Genomic DNA, 13,934 nt, shown 5'->3' with positions numbered 1-13,934 from the left:
CCGCGCCTATTCCACCTTTTCTATATTACATTGATCGTGAACCGCCAGCTTTTCCCCCGAGGAGACTTCGCAACTGCACCCAAAGCACACTGCCTGCGATGGAGACACCACAGCAGCCACAGGATGCGCTGCAGCTGAGTGCCCTGGCGTCCCAGAACTCCATTATCTCACGAAGCTTGTACACAAGGGCAGCTGAGCAGCTCAATGGCAAACGACAGAAGCTCGAAGACGTGTTCGAAGATCCCATGATGAAGCACCGATTCGAAGCCGAATACTCAAATTCAACGACCCTACCCCCTACCTTGGCAGCCAGACAGCCGTCGAGCAAACCTGGAAAGAAACTGGCCGCCAAACAAAAGACTGCCGGCACGGCGCGACTTGCGCAGAAACTGCTCGAGGCTGGACCGGGATCAACGACGGCAGGCTCGTCAGCAAACCCAATGCCCGCCGTGAACGACTCTCCAAATAACAATACGGCACTATCCACAAGAGGTCCGCAAACCTTCCAACAGACCAAGCCCGAGTGGCATCCCCCATGGAAGCTGATGAGAGTCATCTCTGGACATCTCGGCTGGGTGCGCAGTTTAGCAGTAGAGCCAGGAAACAAATGGTTTGCCAGTGGTGCTGGCGACAGAACCATCAAGATTTGGGATCTAGCCACTGGTTCATTGCGCCTGACTCTTACCGGACACATCAGCACTGTCCGCGGCCTAGTAGTCTCACCCCGACATCCGTACTTGTTCTCTTGTGGAGAAGATAAAATGGTCAAGTGCTGGGATCTGGAGACAAATAAAGTAATCCGACACTACCACGGCCACCTCAGCGGCGTATACACTCTAGCCCTTCATCCAACTCTTGACGTTCTCGTCACGGGTGGTCGGGACGGCGTTGCCCGAGTCTGGGATATGCGAACACGCAGCAATATCCACGTGCTGTCGGGTCACACTGCCACCGTATCAGACGTCAAGTGCCAGGAAGCAGACCCCCAAGTAATCACAGGTTCTCTTGATTCTACGGTGAGGTTGTGGGACCTTGCCGCGGGCAAGACCATGGGCGTGCTCACCCACCACAAGAAGGGTGTTCGAGCGCTGGCTGTTCATCCCACAGAGTTTACTTTTGCCAGCGGCAGCACAGGGAGCATCAAGCAGTGGAAATGCCCCGAGGGCGCATTTATGCAGAATTTTGAAGGCCACAATGCCATCATTAACACTTTGAGCGTGAACCAGAACAATGTCTTCTTCTCAGGAGGTAAGATGGCAACCCTACCCTGCCTATATCTCCGTTAGCCAGGGCGCACTTGCTAACTGTGTGAATAATAGGTGACAACGGGTCAATGAGCTTTTGGGACTGGAAGACAGGTCACCGCTTCCAGTCACTCGATACCACCGCACAGCCTGGGTCTTTGGACGCGGAGGCTGGCATAATGGCCTCGACGTTTGATCGCTCTGGCCTGCGTCTGATTTGTGGCGAAGCAGATAAGACAAGTCCGTAATCTCCTTAAACTATACCCGCACTGTCTAAATATATTTCTTGCTAACCACTTCTGTAGTTAAAATCTGGAAACCGGATGAGAAGGCTACTGCAGAAACTCACCCGTTGCAATGGACACCGTCACTAGGACGACGCAAGTTTTAAGGTGTAGGAATTTGTTGATGGCAACGGACGAGGACGAGGACGAGGATCATGAGCATGTATGTACCTAATGGCGTTGAAACAAAATGGCCGGCTTTGAAATACCCATAATACTACTATCGTATGCTATACACCGAGTCCCATGGCTCTCAGATCTCCATCGTCCCGAAGTGCCATTTTGACCTCGTCATCGGCAATGGTCAACCGCAACTTGGTAGAACGTTCGGCCCGATGTGCTTCTATATTTATGAGTCCTGCCGCAGCAAGATCCAGCGCAGCTGTGTGGACGTAGCTTGGCCTCCCCCGGTGTCGGTGGGTGGCTCCTGGTGTCCCCTGAAGGCCGCTGTCTAGAATTTGCGCCATACCGGGGAGCGCGGGCGATGAATGAGCTGTCGCTCGTTGTAACTCGTCCAAGATTTCGCCAAAAGTCGACTCTGCTAGGCCTGTTCTTCGGATCCTGAAAAGGACAGCTGCCATGACCAGTTTCGACATTAAAGGAAGCCCTCGCAGGTGTTGTTGCACGGGGTTTGTAGTCGCTTCGTTGATGGCCTTTTTGATGGTGGCAATGGTGACCTTTCCACGGCGAGTCAAATCTTGTGTGCCGTTTTTACTCGGTGTCATCGGGTCACCTTGCGCATCGCCTTCTGCGATTTCCACAGCCCGGCGGCAGATATCCAGCGCTCTTCTGGCATCTCCACTCACGGCGGCTACCTTTCTGCTAGCAAACTGGACGGCGTCTGCGTCTACGACGTTCCCAGGAACGCCCTCTAGGCGGGATTGTATAATCTTCATAAGCTGTTCATGGGTGTAACCTGGAAATGTAATGCGAGTGAGGCCTGAATAAGATTCAAATTAGATACCGCATATAATGTACGCTGCAATGTTTCTCCGACCCAACTTCAATCATTCTTACCTAAGCGACTGCTGATTTTATTGCTAAGTGTTCTTTCTGGAAGATCCATGGTATTCGCAACGGCCAAAACAATAAGACGACTATGCCGCAAAGTCGGCCAGTTAAAGAAGTTGTACATGACGGCCTGGTTTTTCGTCACCAGTTGATCTAGTTCATCCATCAACACTACACATGGGACACGTCGGGGACTAGGATTGTTGAATTCTCTTTCCAGTAGATCGAGAGCCTGCGATGGGCTTGCTCGCTGTCCCCGTAGTGCTTCCCAGAGCAGGGTATACGACTGATGAGGGTCTGTAATCTTCATGCCATTGATCTCCACGAATATGAAATCATCCAACTCGTCTGACCCAACTGCATCCTCCAGACGAGATATGACTTCACGGACCGTAGCCGTCTTGCCTGTGCCGGGGGTGCCCGAGATGTAAATGCAATTTCCGCTACCGTCTGTAATTGCTGCTTCAAGGTGAGAGTAGACAAGGGAGAACTCCCCTTCTCGACAAGGCAAGCTTGTCGGGACGGAGGATACGTGGAGGCGAGAGCGTGCTATCTGGAACGGTGAGGATTGAACTGCGCTGGGAGAGAGCTTTCTCATTGCAAGTGGTGTGAACTCGAGTTTCTTTCCGGTCCCCCTGGTGCTCTGAATTAGTGTCAATTAAATCAGGGGAAGAGAAGAAATTTTTATGCACCTCTTTTGGGAGCGAGAGCCTGGCTCTGCATGACTACGCTTGGACTGCGGTGTTGTGATAGTAGTCCGGGAACCTTTAGTAGGAGTTTGCGGAGGTAAATATGCAGTGTCTTGTGGCGATTGCTCCCGGGCTTTCCTTCGACCCCGAGCTGCCTTTGTGTTCTTTTCGACAAAATCTATCAATTTGAACATGTCATCAACACTTGAATACATCTCTTCCCAAATGAATTCCTCCGTGTAGGTTGCCGTTCTAGTATTGCAGCCCCGACGGCAAACAAATGTCTTGCCATAGTCTTTCGACTGGCGGGGGATTTTTCCAGACGGGTACTTTGATAAAAAGGCCTCCAGTGACATCACCTTGGCCTTGCCATTTATTGACGCCAAGGGATTGATATCCCATGACGGGGATATGTAAAGCTCGTTCTTATCGGTCCGGTTAGTATATTCTTCTTTCGATAGCCTTGAACGGATAGGAAGCAAGCACACCCAATAGAAATCATTCCGCTTTTTATCCTTATTACGGATTTCTTTCTCTGTTGAAAACCACATGAAATTTGCTGCATTGTCGCCTTCCCCGTCGTCCTCTACAAACTCGCAAATGATGCCTACCCAAGCTTCATTAGAGCCATCAGCTTTCAGCAAGACCGTGTCACCTATCCGACATTCAAAAGTGCCCATTCGAGCTCCAACAATTTTGGTTCCCATAACTTTCCGCCTTTTTCGATCGTTTTGCGCATCATGGTTCGCTCGCTCCGGATCCTCGACATTGTAGATCCATTCCCAGGGTAAATCATCGCTGCCCAGCTCGTCGTCTGAATCTTCACGGCTGATTCCGGGCAAAGTCTTCCTTCTCCGAACAGCGGGCTCGGGCCCCCTTCTGGTGAGATTATGCGGCGCCATAGATCTGCTGTACCTAGTGGTGGGAAGGGATCAATCATTTTTCTTGCCCATCAACGCGTTAGAAACCGCGATGCAGCTGCTGCCCCTGCCTAACTTCAATGGAGCTTAGTGCCCCACCCTTCCCAACCAGAGCTGGCCATTCTCATGTGACATCGGCACTGGTCTGGGTGTGATGCAACATCTGTTTTTTATGTTTCCAGGTGTTATTCGTCCTTCGCCCCGTTTGTTGAGATGGTTGAGAAGGAGGAAGATGTTAATTGATTACAGCCTTTGTATTTTCAAAGATTTTGGCACTACAGCAATATCTTGCTAAACGACGCGCTTGTATATTGCCAAATGTACCTACTAGGTAGTCATGGTCTTATAAAGATGGCAATAACTCCAGTCCAAATGGGCGCTGGGTTAGTCCAAGTATAACTACTCACGGCGACTTGGATATTTGCTCAAATACCAACCTGTTGCTGCACCTTCATTACGTTATGCTGAGTTAATCCACGTCTAAATCGCGAGCCGGCTGCCAACTGCCGGGAACCTTCCGGGCACCTGCCGTTTACCATATAAAATTGGCTCGTCAATCCCCCTCTGTCCAGACTTTTTTTTCAAGTTTCACAACCTTTTTCAGGGACGAACGAACGCACAAACAGACTATACGCAAGACTGGAAGAAACAAGTGCTGCATTCTCTTTGGCCATGAAGTCTTCGCAAACATGCCCTCGCAAATATCGAGGTGTTGATTCTCTAAACGGCCCCTCTACGGCGGAAGGAAAGGGGGGAAAGTTTGCAGAGCAGCCGAAAATTTCAAGTGCCAGATTCCAAATAGACGATGAACGAAAAAAAACAGACGTCACCACCGAGGCGCAGTATCTACGTGAACCTCCGGCCGGCGAGAATCTCTTAGAGGTATGTGCAATGAGTCGTAAATATGGTCATTCAGCACTAACATTACTCTAGGCCGTCCTGGTTCTTCCTGAAAGGCATATGCTTCTTCGAGAATTGTCTGAGTCCTCTTCATTCGATACTATAAAGACAGAGAAAGGCGTCTGGATCAAACACGACAAACGAAACGTCCTTCATATTTATAGCCGTACAATGTGGAGCCTGCAAGAGGGATTCAAGGCAGTCAATTGGGCTCTTCATGATATGCGTCTGGCACAACAGAACGTGGCAACTCTATTCTTGGTCCAGAAGCCTATGGATGCTGGCACAGACACTTTAATTACCGTGGATTTGGATGCTCGTCCCCGAGTAGGACAACGTCAAAAGACAATGATCGGGACCGCAGAGGTGGCTACCGATGTCCTAAGGCAGCTCGGTACAAGTTTTTTGTCTTCTACGACTACGCTCCAGACCATCAAACGCTCGCTTCGTATGCATGTAGACTTTGGCCATGTCATCATTCGACGCCGGAAGAGAGGCATAGGGAACGCCATGTCGTACTCCGATTTCACAGAGATGGCTCTGCAGTATGGAGCCAAGGGCGGAGCTGAGCTAAATACGAGGTGATTGTCTCTCTGGAAATGCCTCGGGGCTGATACCATTTGCTAACATGAAGCTAGGGTAGCAGAAGTTGGCTATGTATCAAAGCTGGTCGCACACCTGCTGGACCCACAAACGAATGTCTCCCGTGAAGTCGAAAATATTACTTACAAGGACAGCATCCATATGAGAATAGGAGATCAAATCTTCACAGGAGACGTCGGATATACGCAAGGTCGACAGCCGAACTTGACAAATTCTCGTTTGGTTGTATCAGAAGAGTGGCCACCTCTTAGGTGGATCATAGTAGCTCCGGACAGGTAACCTGAGTGATGTGACTTGTTTTGGGCATCACTGGCACACAGGCTGACAAGTCGTGAATAGGAAATACGACTGGGCTCTCCAGGTAGACAGCGACTTGCTAGTTCAGCCCATACCTGAGCTTATCGAATGTTTGCTTAAGGACATTGTGGTCTGCATCGAAGGACCACCAAAGAATCCCGCAGACCTCGAGCACAGGTGTGTCAATATCAATGTCAAGAATCCCGACAAGTGGATTGGCAAGTTGAGCGAGATACGTACAAAGTCGTCAGCTCTGATACCCTTTCGCGATACGCCATTTGTGGTAGAAATAAGCAGGAATTTCGCATGGAGAGACGTGAATACAAAAGAAGCTCTTCATTCATGGACTGGAATCCAAATACTTGGTCGTCACTGGGAGGACAGCCTCAATTACAAAAATATGCATGAATCGAAGAAGGACTGGGGACCTCACCAGTCTCATATCTGGGCAGGCTCAGGAGAGACCGCAGAGGACCAATTCGCAGGTTTTGTTTGTCATGTTTTAGAGATATTGTCTGCCTTGGAAGTGTCAAACGTTGATGATACGGCAACGTAGCTCAAGGAGAAGGCAGAGACCATGAAGGAGGCCAACTTCACCAAACATTGTGCGACCACAATTTTGATTCGTTGTTCACTATTTCAGTAAATCGGCAATGCAATACTTTTGTTAATATATCGTCCGCGCCATCCCATTCGGGCACTTCATGAGTTAGCTCCCTGGGCAGCCATGATCTTTTGCCGCAAAACTATTCAAAGACGTGTCAATATGGATGCACCTCTTCAGCAGAGAAAAAAATGACATACCTTCCTCTACTGCTCTAACATTGTTCTGTTTGCGCTGCACAATTGCTTCCAGATCTTTCAAATTGTGGCCCAGCTCTTGCACTTTGTCGTCATAGAATTGCTCCGCCGCCTTTAACTTCTAGATCGAGTAGATTAGCTCCAGTCCTTCCGAAAGTGCCGCCTGTACCAACCTTCTCGATGAGGAAACCAGTTCCCACGTCAACCAAGACAGACTCTGTATTGGACAATTCTCCCTTGACATATAATGAGTTGGTTAAAGGAACAAGAACCGAGTTTGAAGCTGTCGCAATTTTTCCACATCGTTAGCCTTCCACTGCGTCCAGAGTCACTCTAGCTCAATGGGCTTGGCAAATCCCACCGTCGGTCGCAGCAGATCGAGTATTAACACATCGTAGACAATCCTTGAATTTGTTTTGGGCCCCGTGGAGCTGTGCGTAGGACGAGGTCAGGTGCTCGAGTTCTTCGTCGAGCTGCTTCTTGACCTGCGCCAGCTGCTGTGGCTCGAGGGTGTCGAGGTTGACTGTGAACTCTGTTAGGCTTGTACTCGGAGGTGGGTGATGTAAACTAGAGACATACTGGTTTCCCGTTCGCCAGCCATGTTTGCCGCGCTGATACGTTGTTCAAGCGACGTCGTGGAGGCGAGGTTGTCACAATTTGCGGTTGGGGTTGCCCCTCGGTATGCTGTGGTGGGGTCAGCTTTAGCTAGCACAGTGTTTACCTACTTGAGAGGCTCGTCCAACGACCTTGACAGTTCACGCTACATTATGATGCAGCCTCCTACTAAGCCGCTGTCTCGTGTATTCCTTTGGATAAAAACTGAGTGAGTATTTACACAACGAGTTTTGTATTTTCTATGGAAGTTATACATATATTTAATAGTACAGTTTAAATTAATGTTGCTCGCTTCATACCAAGTCCACCGTCTTACAATTGCGAGAGTAAACAATTCAAATGTGCTGGCAGATCCGCAACAGTAATATTCTCCTTGGAGGACAAGCTCCTGCATTGTACTTCGCATACTCCCCTTTCTCTCCATGCCTTTCCGAGAACAATAGTAACAGGGTAGCCAGTCATGTCGGCATCCTGCATTTTCCAGCCGAATGTCTCCTTACGGTCGTCCAAGACTGCATCGAACCCTGGCCCAGAACTCGACCAACGGGTGAGTTTGTCATGGAACTCCAGGGTTTGAGAGTTTACCCCAGATGTTGGTATGACCACAATCTCGAATGGGGCAATCGCTCTGGGCCAATTGAGGCCTCGCTCGTCCGCTTTGTGTTCAGCCACTGCACCAAAGATTCGAGATACACCAATCCCGTAGCATCCCATTTCCACTGGGACAGGGGCCTTGGAGTTTGGAAGAGTAACGGATAGCTCGAATGGTTTTGAGTAGCGGGTACCGAGGTAAAACGTGTGGCCTAGCTCCAATGCCCGGTGAATTCGAAGTGAACCAGATTCACATCGGGGACAGCTATCACCGTCCATCAGCCGTACCAGATTCAGTGGCTCTCCATGTTGTGAGGCATTGATGTCTGACTGAGATAATGGCTCGGCGCTTTGGGCAGAGCCCGGAATCAAGGGCAGTCTTTCCTTCAACTGACTATAAACAGTTTCCAATCTAAAGTCAATAACGTTGATAATTCGAGGTCGCGTGTTCTTCCCCTCCTTTCTGGCAGCCGCGGTGTCCTTCCAAGAGTGAACGGGATCATTGACACTTGTATCTAACTCTGCGATGAGTTCTTTCACAGCATGTGTATTTATTTCTGTGCCAGTGCCATGGCTACTCTTGATGGGATACCAGGCATTGATCAGTGTCGTGCGATCTTTGGTGACACCACGCCATACGCCAATGTCTGCCTGTGTGATGGCCAGCGGTGGAGAAGTCTGACGAGAATGATCGGATAATCGTGCCGTTGCAACTTCATCATTAGCAGAATATTCACAAGAATCACATGAAATGACTCTGTCTTCTCCGATGGGATGTGCCAGATGATACTCGTGGCTATAATCGCCCCCCATGTCTCCTGAACTTGCCTCAGCAACCAGAATGGGGATTTTCATATCCGCAAAAAAGGCACGATATGCTTTAGAGACACATTTGTATGTGTCAATGGCTGATTCAAATGATGTATCAAATGTGTACAGATCTTTCATAATAAACTCCCGAGAACGCAGCAGTCCGTGGCGGGGACGCATCTCGTCTCGGTATTTTCTAGCTGTTCCGATGGTTAGGCAAATACTTTCGGGAATCTTATTGAAAGGACTGACTAGTCTGATATAGACGCAAAGGCAAGTCTTTAAACGATTTCAATGCGCCAGCCACCAGTGTTGTGATCTCCTCCTCATGCGTGGGTGACAGCATGATGGGGACTTGCTTTCGATCAGTCAAACGGAAAAGCTGAGCCTGTTAACAGATGCGCAGAACATATGATTCGGCCACTTACTTCTGAAGAGACACGATCTAATCTACCGCTGCGGCGCCATAGTTCTTCCGAGGTAATTGTCGACAGAGATAGCCGTGATGCGCCTGCAGCAACCGGGTTAGTCTCGTAATGATGGATAGCATGGTCCAAGGAGTGGCGAACCAATTGACTCCATATGTTTGTCAAGAAGTCTCTCAATTTTATTTTGCACGCGTAGCCCTAACGGAAGAAGCTGAAAAATACCAGATTGAGTCTAACAACGAGGTCAACATCAGCTCCTACGGCGCTCCAGAAACGGAACCCACCTGGCGAAGAAAGCCTGCTCGGACGAGTTTTCCATGCCCGGCTGCTCTAATTGTCAGTAACTTCGGTGACTAACCGAGACTGCAGGACAGTCTTACTCTCTCCTTCGATAGCTGAAACACCGCCCGTGGGAACCCATATCTTCGAAAGAGTCGACCTTGCACGACATCCCTTGGGCGTGCCGCGGTATACGCGTGTGCTCGGCCGGGACACAAACGCGGACGAGGAAGCTACCATTAATCGTCCCAGCCTTTCTGATTTATAAGATAGCATGGTAATATTTCGTGCCGAGATATTCCATTGCCAATAGGGGCATTTCAGACAGACTGCGGCGACGGAAGATTTATCAGAGACGAGACTCACCAGCCGCGAGACTGCGGTTGAGGATAGGATGAGTTGGGTTTTTAAGGTGGGCAGTTGCTCGCGGCTGGTCTAACTCAGCTCTCGACGGCCCTCTGCGAACAGAACCAACACAGCCAGCATATTCCTCATGAACCAAACTTCCATACGGCGGATTTACTTTTTCGTATTTGAGAATATATCAGTACTACTTATGATTTTCTTTTCCCTCATCCATATTGTAGCTAGCTGGCTGGCTAGCCGCATGGCCTCAAAAGCGACTTGTCTGCCTTGTTCCGCATAACGCCCACAAATGTTTTAAGTGGGGCGGTTTGATAAGATATGCCCATCAAAAAAAGTTCGGAGTGGCAGTCCTCATTCTCCCTCTGGACCCAACGACAAGATTGACAGAACGAACGCCCGCTCAATGCCTAAACCACAAAAGAAGGGCAAGGGCCCTCGCGGTCAGAAAGATAGGCAGAGCTTCGATGAGAACGCTCTTGAGCAGCTTACGTCTAAAATCGGCCAAAACCTCAACTCCAACACCAACAAGCGCAAGCATCCCCCCACCAATGCCGGAGGTAAAGAGCAACAGAAGAGGCGGCGAAATTTCGAGGACAGTAGGCCGTCAAAGAACCAGATTCCGGATGACCAAGCAGCTTTGTTGGCAGAAATAAGAGCCTTGGGCGGCGATGAGAAGGATCTAGAGCTCATCAATGGCGTCGACTCTGACGACGAGACTTACGGGAAAGAGTCTGGGGGAGCTGTTGATAAGGATTTGAAGGACGAACTTCTCGCACTGTCGAAAGAATTGGGATTTGCGGATATCGATCCCGAAGTGATGATCGCAGCCGATGAGCAACCATACGAGGTCAACGATGATGAAGATGAAGAGGAGGGAGAAGATTCTGACCACGAAGGGGAAGACGACGATGTCGACAACATGGAAACCGAGGCGATCAAACGCATTAGAAAGCCGGGAGACATGGTAGGAAGACGTTTGTATCAATGGGAGATTTTCAGCAACGTTAACTATTACACTAGATCTTCGAGCCGAGAGCTGATTGGCACGCCTACAAACTTGCGAAGCTGCCCAAGCCGACTGTCGACCAGCTGGGCCCGTTTGCTGGAACAGTTGAAGCTCTCAAAACACATGCCAAAACGCTTCTGGAAAGCGACTGTAACAAGTACAAGACTAGCGTGTTTGCTTCGTCGTCTCATAAGTTCTTGTCTACAATTATGTCTTCAGGTACCCTGACGGATAAGGTCTCGGCCTTGACGTTAGCAGTGCAAGAGTCGCCAGTCCACAACATCCGTGCCTTTGATGCTCTCATGAACCTCGCCTCGAAGAAAAGCCGTGGCCAGGCCATCGGAGCGATCGGCGCACTTGTGGATTTACTCGGGCCAGGGACCCTTCTTCCCGCCGACAGGAGGCTACGCCCCTTTCATGGCCAGCCTGGGTTGCTTGGGACACTTCAAAAGGACTCCATCAAGTCATGGACACCTAGCCAACCTCTTCCGGGAAAGATTACTGAGGAGCATCTCATCTCATGGCTGTACGAAGACTGGCTCAAGGAAACATATTTCAAGATTATCCAGTTGCTGGAAACCTGGTGCTCTGACGAGATAGAGTATTCCCGAATGAAAGCTGTGGATTTTGTTTATGGACTCCTCAAAGAAAAACCGGAACAGGAGTCAAATTTGCTCACCCTCCTTGTCAACAAACTTGGTGATCGAGACCGCAAGATTTCATCTCGGGCATCCCATCTGCTTCTGCAACTTCAGGTCTCACACCCTGGAATGAAACCAATCATTATTCGAACTATTGAACAGGATATCTTACTTCATCCCTCCCAGGACCATCGATCGAAGTATTGCGCCATCAACACCTTGAACCAGACAATTCTCAGCAACAAAGAGCCGGCGGTAGCAGAGACTCTTTTGCGAATATACTTTGACCTTTTTGTTACAATGCTAAGATCAGGAAGCTTGGGAATGCCATTACAAAATGGAACTGAGGGTGGCAAGCGGTACGGCAAAGAGACGGGCAAACATAACAATAAACCCAATGATAAGCCAGAGGGCAACCCGCCTCAAAAATCGAAAACGGCGAATCCCTTGGCGCCGGAAACTGAAGCAGCAGACAAGTTAGTTTCTGCACTGTTGACAGGAGTAAATCGTGCGGCCCCATTTATTGGTACCAACGATGATATGTTCGTACATACTTACAAGACTTATTATACCCAATATTCTCATAATGCATACAGGCTAACTTGATGACTAGTATGGAAAAGCATCTAGATACGTTGTTCAGGATTGCACACTCGGCCAATTTCAATACTGGTATTCAAGCATTGTTGCTTATTCAACACTTATCCGCCGCTCGTAACTTGGCAACAGACCGATTCTACCGAACTTTGTATGAGTCGTTACTGGATCCTCGTCTAGTCACTTCATCCAAGCAAGCATTGTATCTGAACTTACTTCTCCGTGCCTTGAAGAGCGATGTTGATGTTCGAAGGGTCAAGGCTTTTGCAAAACGGATGTTGCAGATTTCAAGTCTTCATCAGCCTCCCTTTGTATGCGGATTGCTCTATGTCATTGCGCACCTGAGACAAACTTTCCCTGATTTATCAACACTTGTTGAAGAACCCGAAGCTTCAATTTTCGACGACGAGGCATCGGCACAACTTCCCGGGTATGATGGGCACAAGCGCGACCCAAAGCATAGCAATGCGCAGAGGAGTTGCTTGTGGGAGATGGTATGTTATACAAATTACAATGACAGCCAGTCAGCCGTTATACTGACCTGCTCTAGATTCCCTTCCAAACACATTTCCATCCGTCTGTCAGCGTTTTTGCCGCGGCCCTGCTGGATAAAACGAAAAAAGTACAAAAGCCAGACATGGAGAGCCATACATTGATCCGATTTTTGGACAAGTTCGTGTACCGCAATCCCAAGTCGACTGATTCTGCTCGTGGCGTATCCATTATGCAGCCTCTCCGCGCAACCAAGGATTTGGGCGACTTTTGGCTGGGCAGCAGGGGGCCTGGTACCGCATCCGCGCCAGTCAATTCTGCAGCATTCTGGAAGAAGAAGGTTGAAGACATTGCAGCTGACGATGTCTTCTTCCATGAGTATTTCCAGCACGTTGCTAGAGAACCTAAACCTACAACTAAGAAAGCCAATGAAGAGGAGGAGGAGGAGACGAACGAGGATGAAATTTGGAAGGCTCTGGTATCCACGCAGCCTGATATTGAGGATGATGCCGACGAAGAGGGCTTTGATGATATGGATGGTTTGGACATGGATTCCGAAGATGGTTCATCTCCTGCCCTGTCTCTGGAGAGCGACCTTGACGATGATGAAGATGATGAAATGCGTGAAACCTTTGACGGCGAGAATGAAATTGACTCCGACGGCTTGGTAGCAGTTGAGGATGAGCAAGATGCCGACGAAGGCGATGAATCTCAGGAGAAGAACAAGAAAAAGTCGAGAAGAAAGGCTCTTAAGGACCTCCCGATGTTTGCATCGGTTGATGACTACGCCGAGCTTTTGGCTGCAGAGGAAGACGGATTGTAAGAGGTTGGAATAGAACATTGTAAATATTCGGTCCATTCAAGTAGTATAAAGCAACTGGAAAGCGCTGCCAAAACCTATTCGAATAGACGGACCCTTTTGTGCATCCGGCCTTCTGTCACGACTCACGATACGACAGGTACCAGGTACCAATCTAAACTTCATCATTCATACCAGCTTGGCATTTCATTCGCTGACTAGCTCGGGGCGGCGAATCAGAGGCCTAGGAAATGCCATATAGACGGACGAGGGGAAGATTAGTACTTAAGATTCAACCATTGACGGAGGTGGCACTGGCGTATCGCTGGGGAAAAAGCTGCTGGTTCCTGAATGGGAAAAGCGGAGCCGCCGAACCTCGGATAACCAAGGTTGAAGTCGCCGCCTTGAATGGGAACGCCGAAAGCTAACTTTATTCTCATCGATAATCATTCGCAGGACGTACCATTTCCATCTCTGTGATCTTGGGTCCCGTTTTCCTTTCTTGAACCTTTGATCTTGATTGCGAAGGTCTTTAGGTGTGCGCGGGGCCTACAGCAAGTC

General features: G+C 49.2%; 6 protein-coding genes across 6 annotated transcripts; 3 read left to right on the top strand and 3 right to left on the bottom strand.

Moving 5' to 3' along the window:
• Positions 1-98: 98 nt before the first annotated feature.
• Positions 99-1,635, top strand: prp46 (Pre-mRNA-splicing factor prp46; the record flags this gene model as incomplete). The annotated part of the gene is made up of 3 exons (XM_014688402.1): positions 99-1,248; positions 1,320-1,484; positions 1,550-1,635. 3 exons carry the CDS (start codon positions 99-101, stop codon positions 1,633-1,635), a joined length of 1,401 nt encoding a protein of 466 aa, XP_014543888.1.
• A 123-nt stretch (positions 1,636-1,758) lies between these two features.
• Positions 1,759-4,130, bottom strand: orc1 (Origin recognition complex subunit 1; the record flags this gene model as incomplete). Its single annotated transcript, XM_014688403.1, has 3 exons — positions 1,759-2,468; positions 2,546-3,174; positions 3,232-4,130. The coding sequence occupies 3 exons, from the start codon at positions 4,128-4,130 to the stop codon at positions 1,759-1,761; spliced, it is 2,238 nt and encodes a 745-aa protein (XP_014543889.1).
• A 690-nt stretch (positions 4,131-4,820) lies between these two features.
• On the top strand, positions 4,821-6,504 carry G6M90_00g109660 (uncharacterized protein; the record flags this gene model as incomplete). Its single annotated transcript, XM_014688404.1, has 4 exons — positions 4,821-5,030; positions 5,082-5,629; positions 5,687-5,926; positions 5,991-6,504. 4 exons carry the CDS (start codon positions 4,821-4,823, stop codon positions 6,502-6,504), a joined length of 1,512 nt encoding a protein of 503 aa, XP_014543890.1.
• A 146-nt stretch (positions 6,505-6,650) lies between these two features.
• Positions 6,651-7,350, bottom strand: G6M90_00g109650 (uncharacterized protein; the record flags this gene model as incomplete). The annotated part of the gene is made up of 5 exons (XM_014688405.1): positions 6,651-6,694; positions 6,753-6,870; positions 6,923-7,032; positions 7,111-7,272; positions 7,329-7,350. The coding sequence occupies 5 exons, from the start codon at positions 7,348-7,350 to the stop codon at positions 6,651-6,653; spliced, it is 456 nt and encodes a 151-aa protein (XP_014543891.1).
• A 326-nt stretch (positions 7,351-7,676) lies between these two features.
• Positions 7,677-9,748, bottom strand: PRS (Proline--tRNA ligase, cytoplasmic; the record flags this gene model as incomplete). The annotated part of the gene is made up of 5 exons (XM_066131788.1): positions 7,677-8,965; positions 9,018-9,147; positions 9,194-9,276; positions 9,455-9,523; positions 9,574-9,748. 5 exons carry the CDS (start codon positions 9,746-9,748, stop codon positions 7,677-7,679), a joined length of 1,746 nt encoding a protein of 581 aa, XP_065987893.1.
• Positions 9,749-10,241: 493 nt separating this feature from the next.
• Positions 10,242-13,397, top strand: NOC1 (Ribosome biogenesis protein NOC1; the record flags this gene model as incomplete). The annotated part of the gene is made up of 4 exons (XM_014688407.1): positions 10,242-10,802; positions 10,859-12,027; positions 12,099-12,576; positions 12,633-13,397. 4 exons carry the CDS (start codon positions 10,242-10,244, stop codon positions 13,395-13,397), a joined length of 2,973 nt encoding a protein of 990 aa, XP_014543893.1.
• Positions 13,398-13,934: the final 537 nt, after the last annotated feature.

This window comes from Metarhizium brunneum, chromosome 7 (assembly GCF_013426205.1).
Source record: "Metarhizium brunneum chromosome 7, complete sequence".
Taxonomy (NCBI): Eukaryota; Fungi; Ascomycota; class Sordariomycetes; order Hypocreales; family Clavicipitaceae; genus Metarhizium; species Metarhizium brunneum.
Note: the sequence above shows the minus strand (reverse complement) of the source record. Positions and strands in the feature narration are given on the sequence as shown.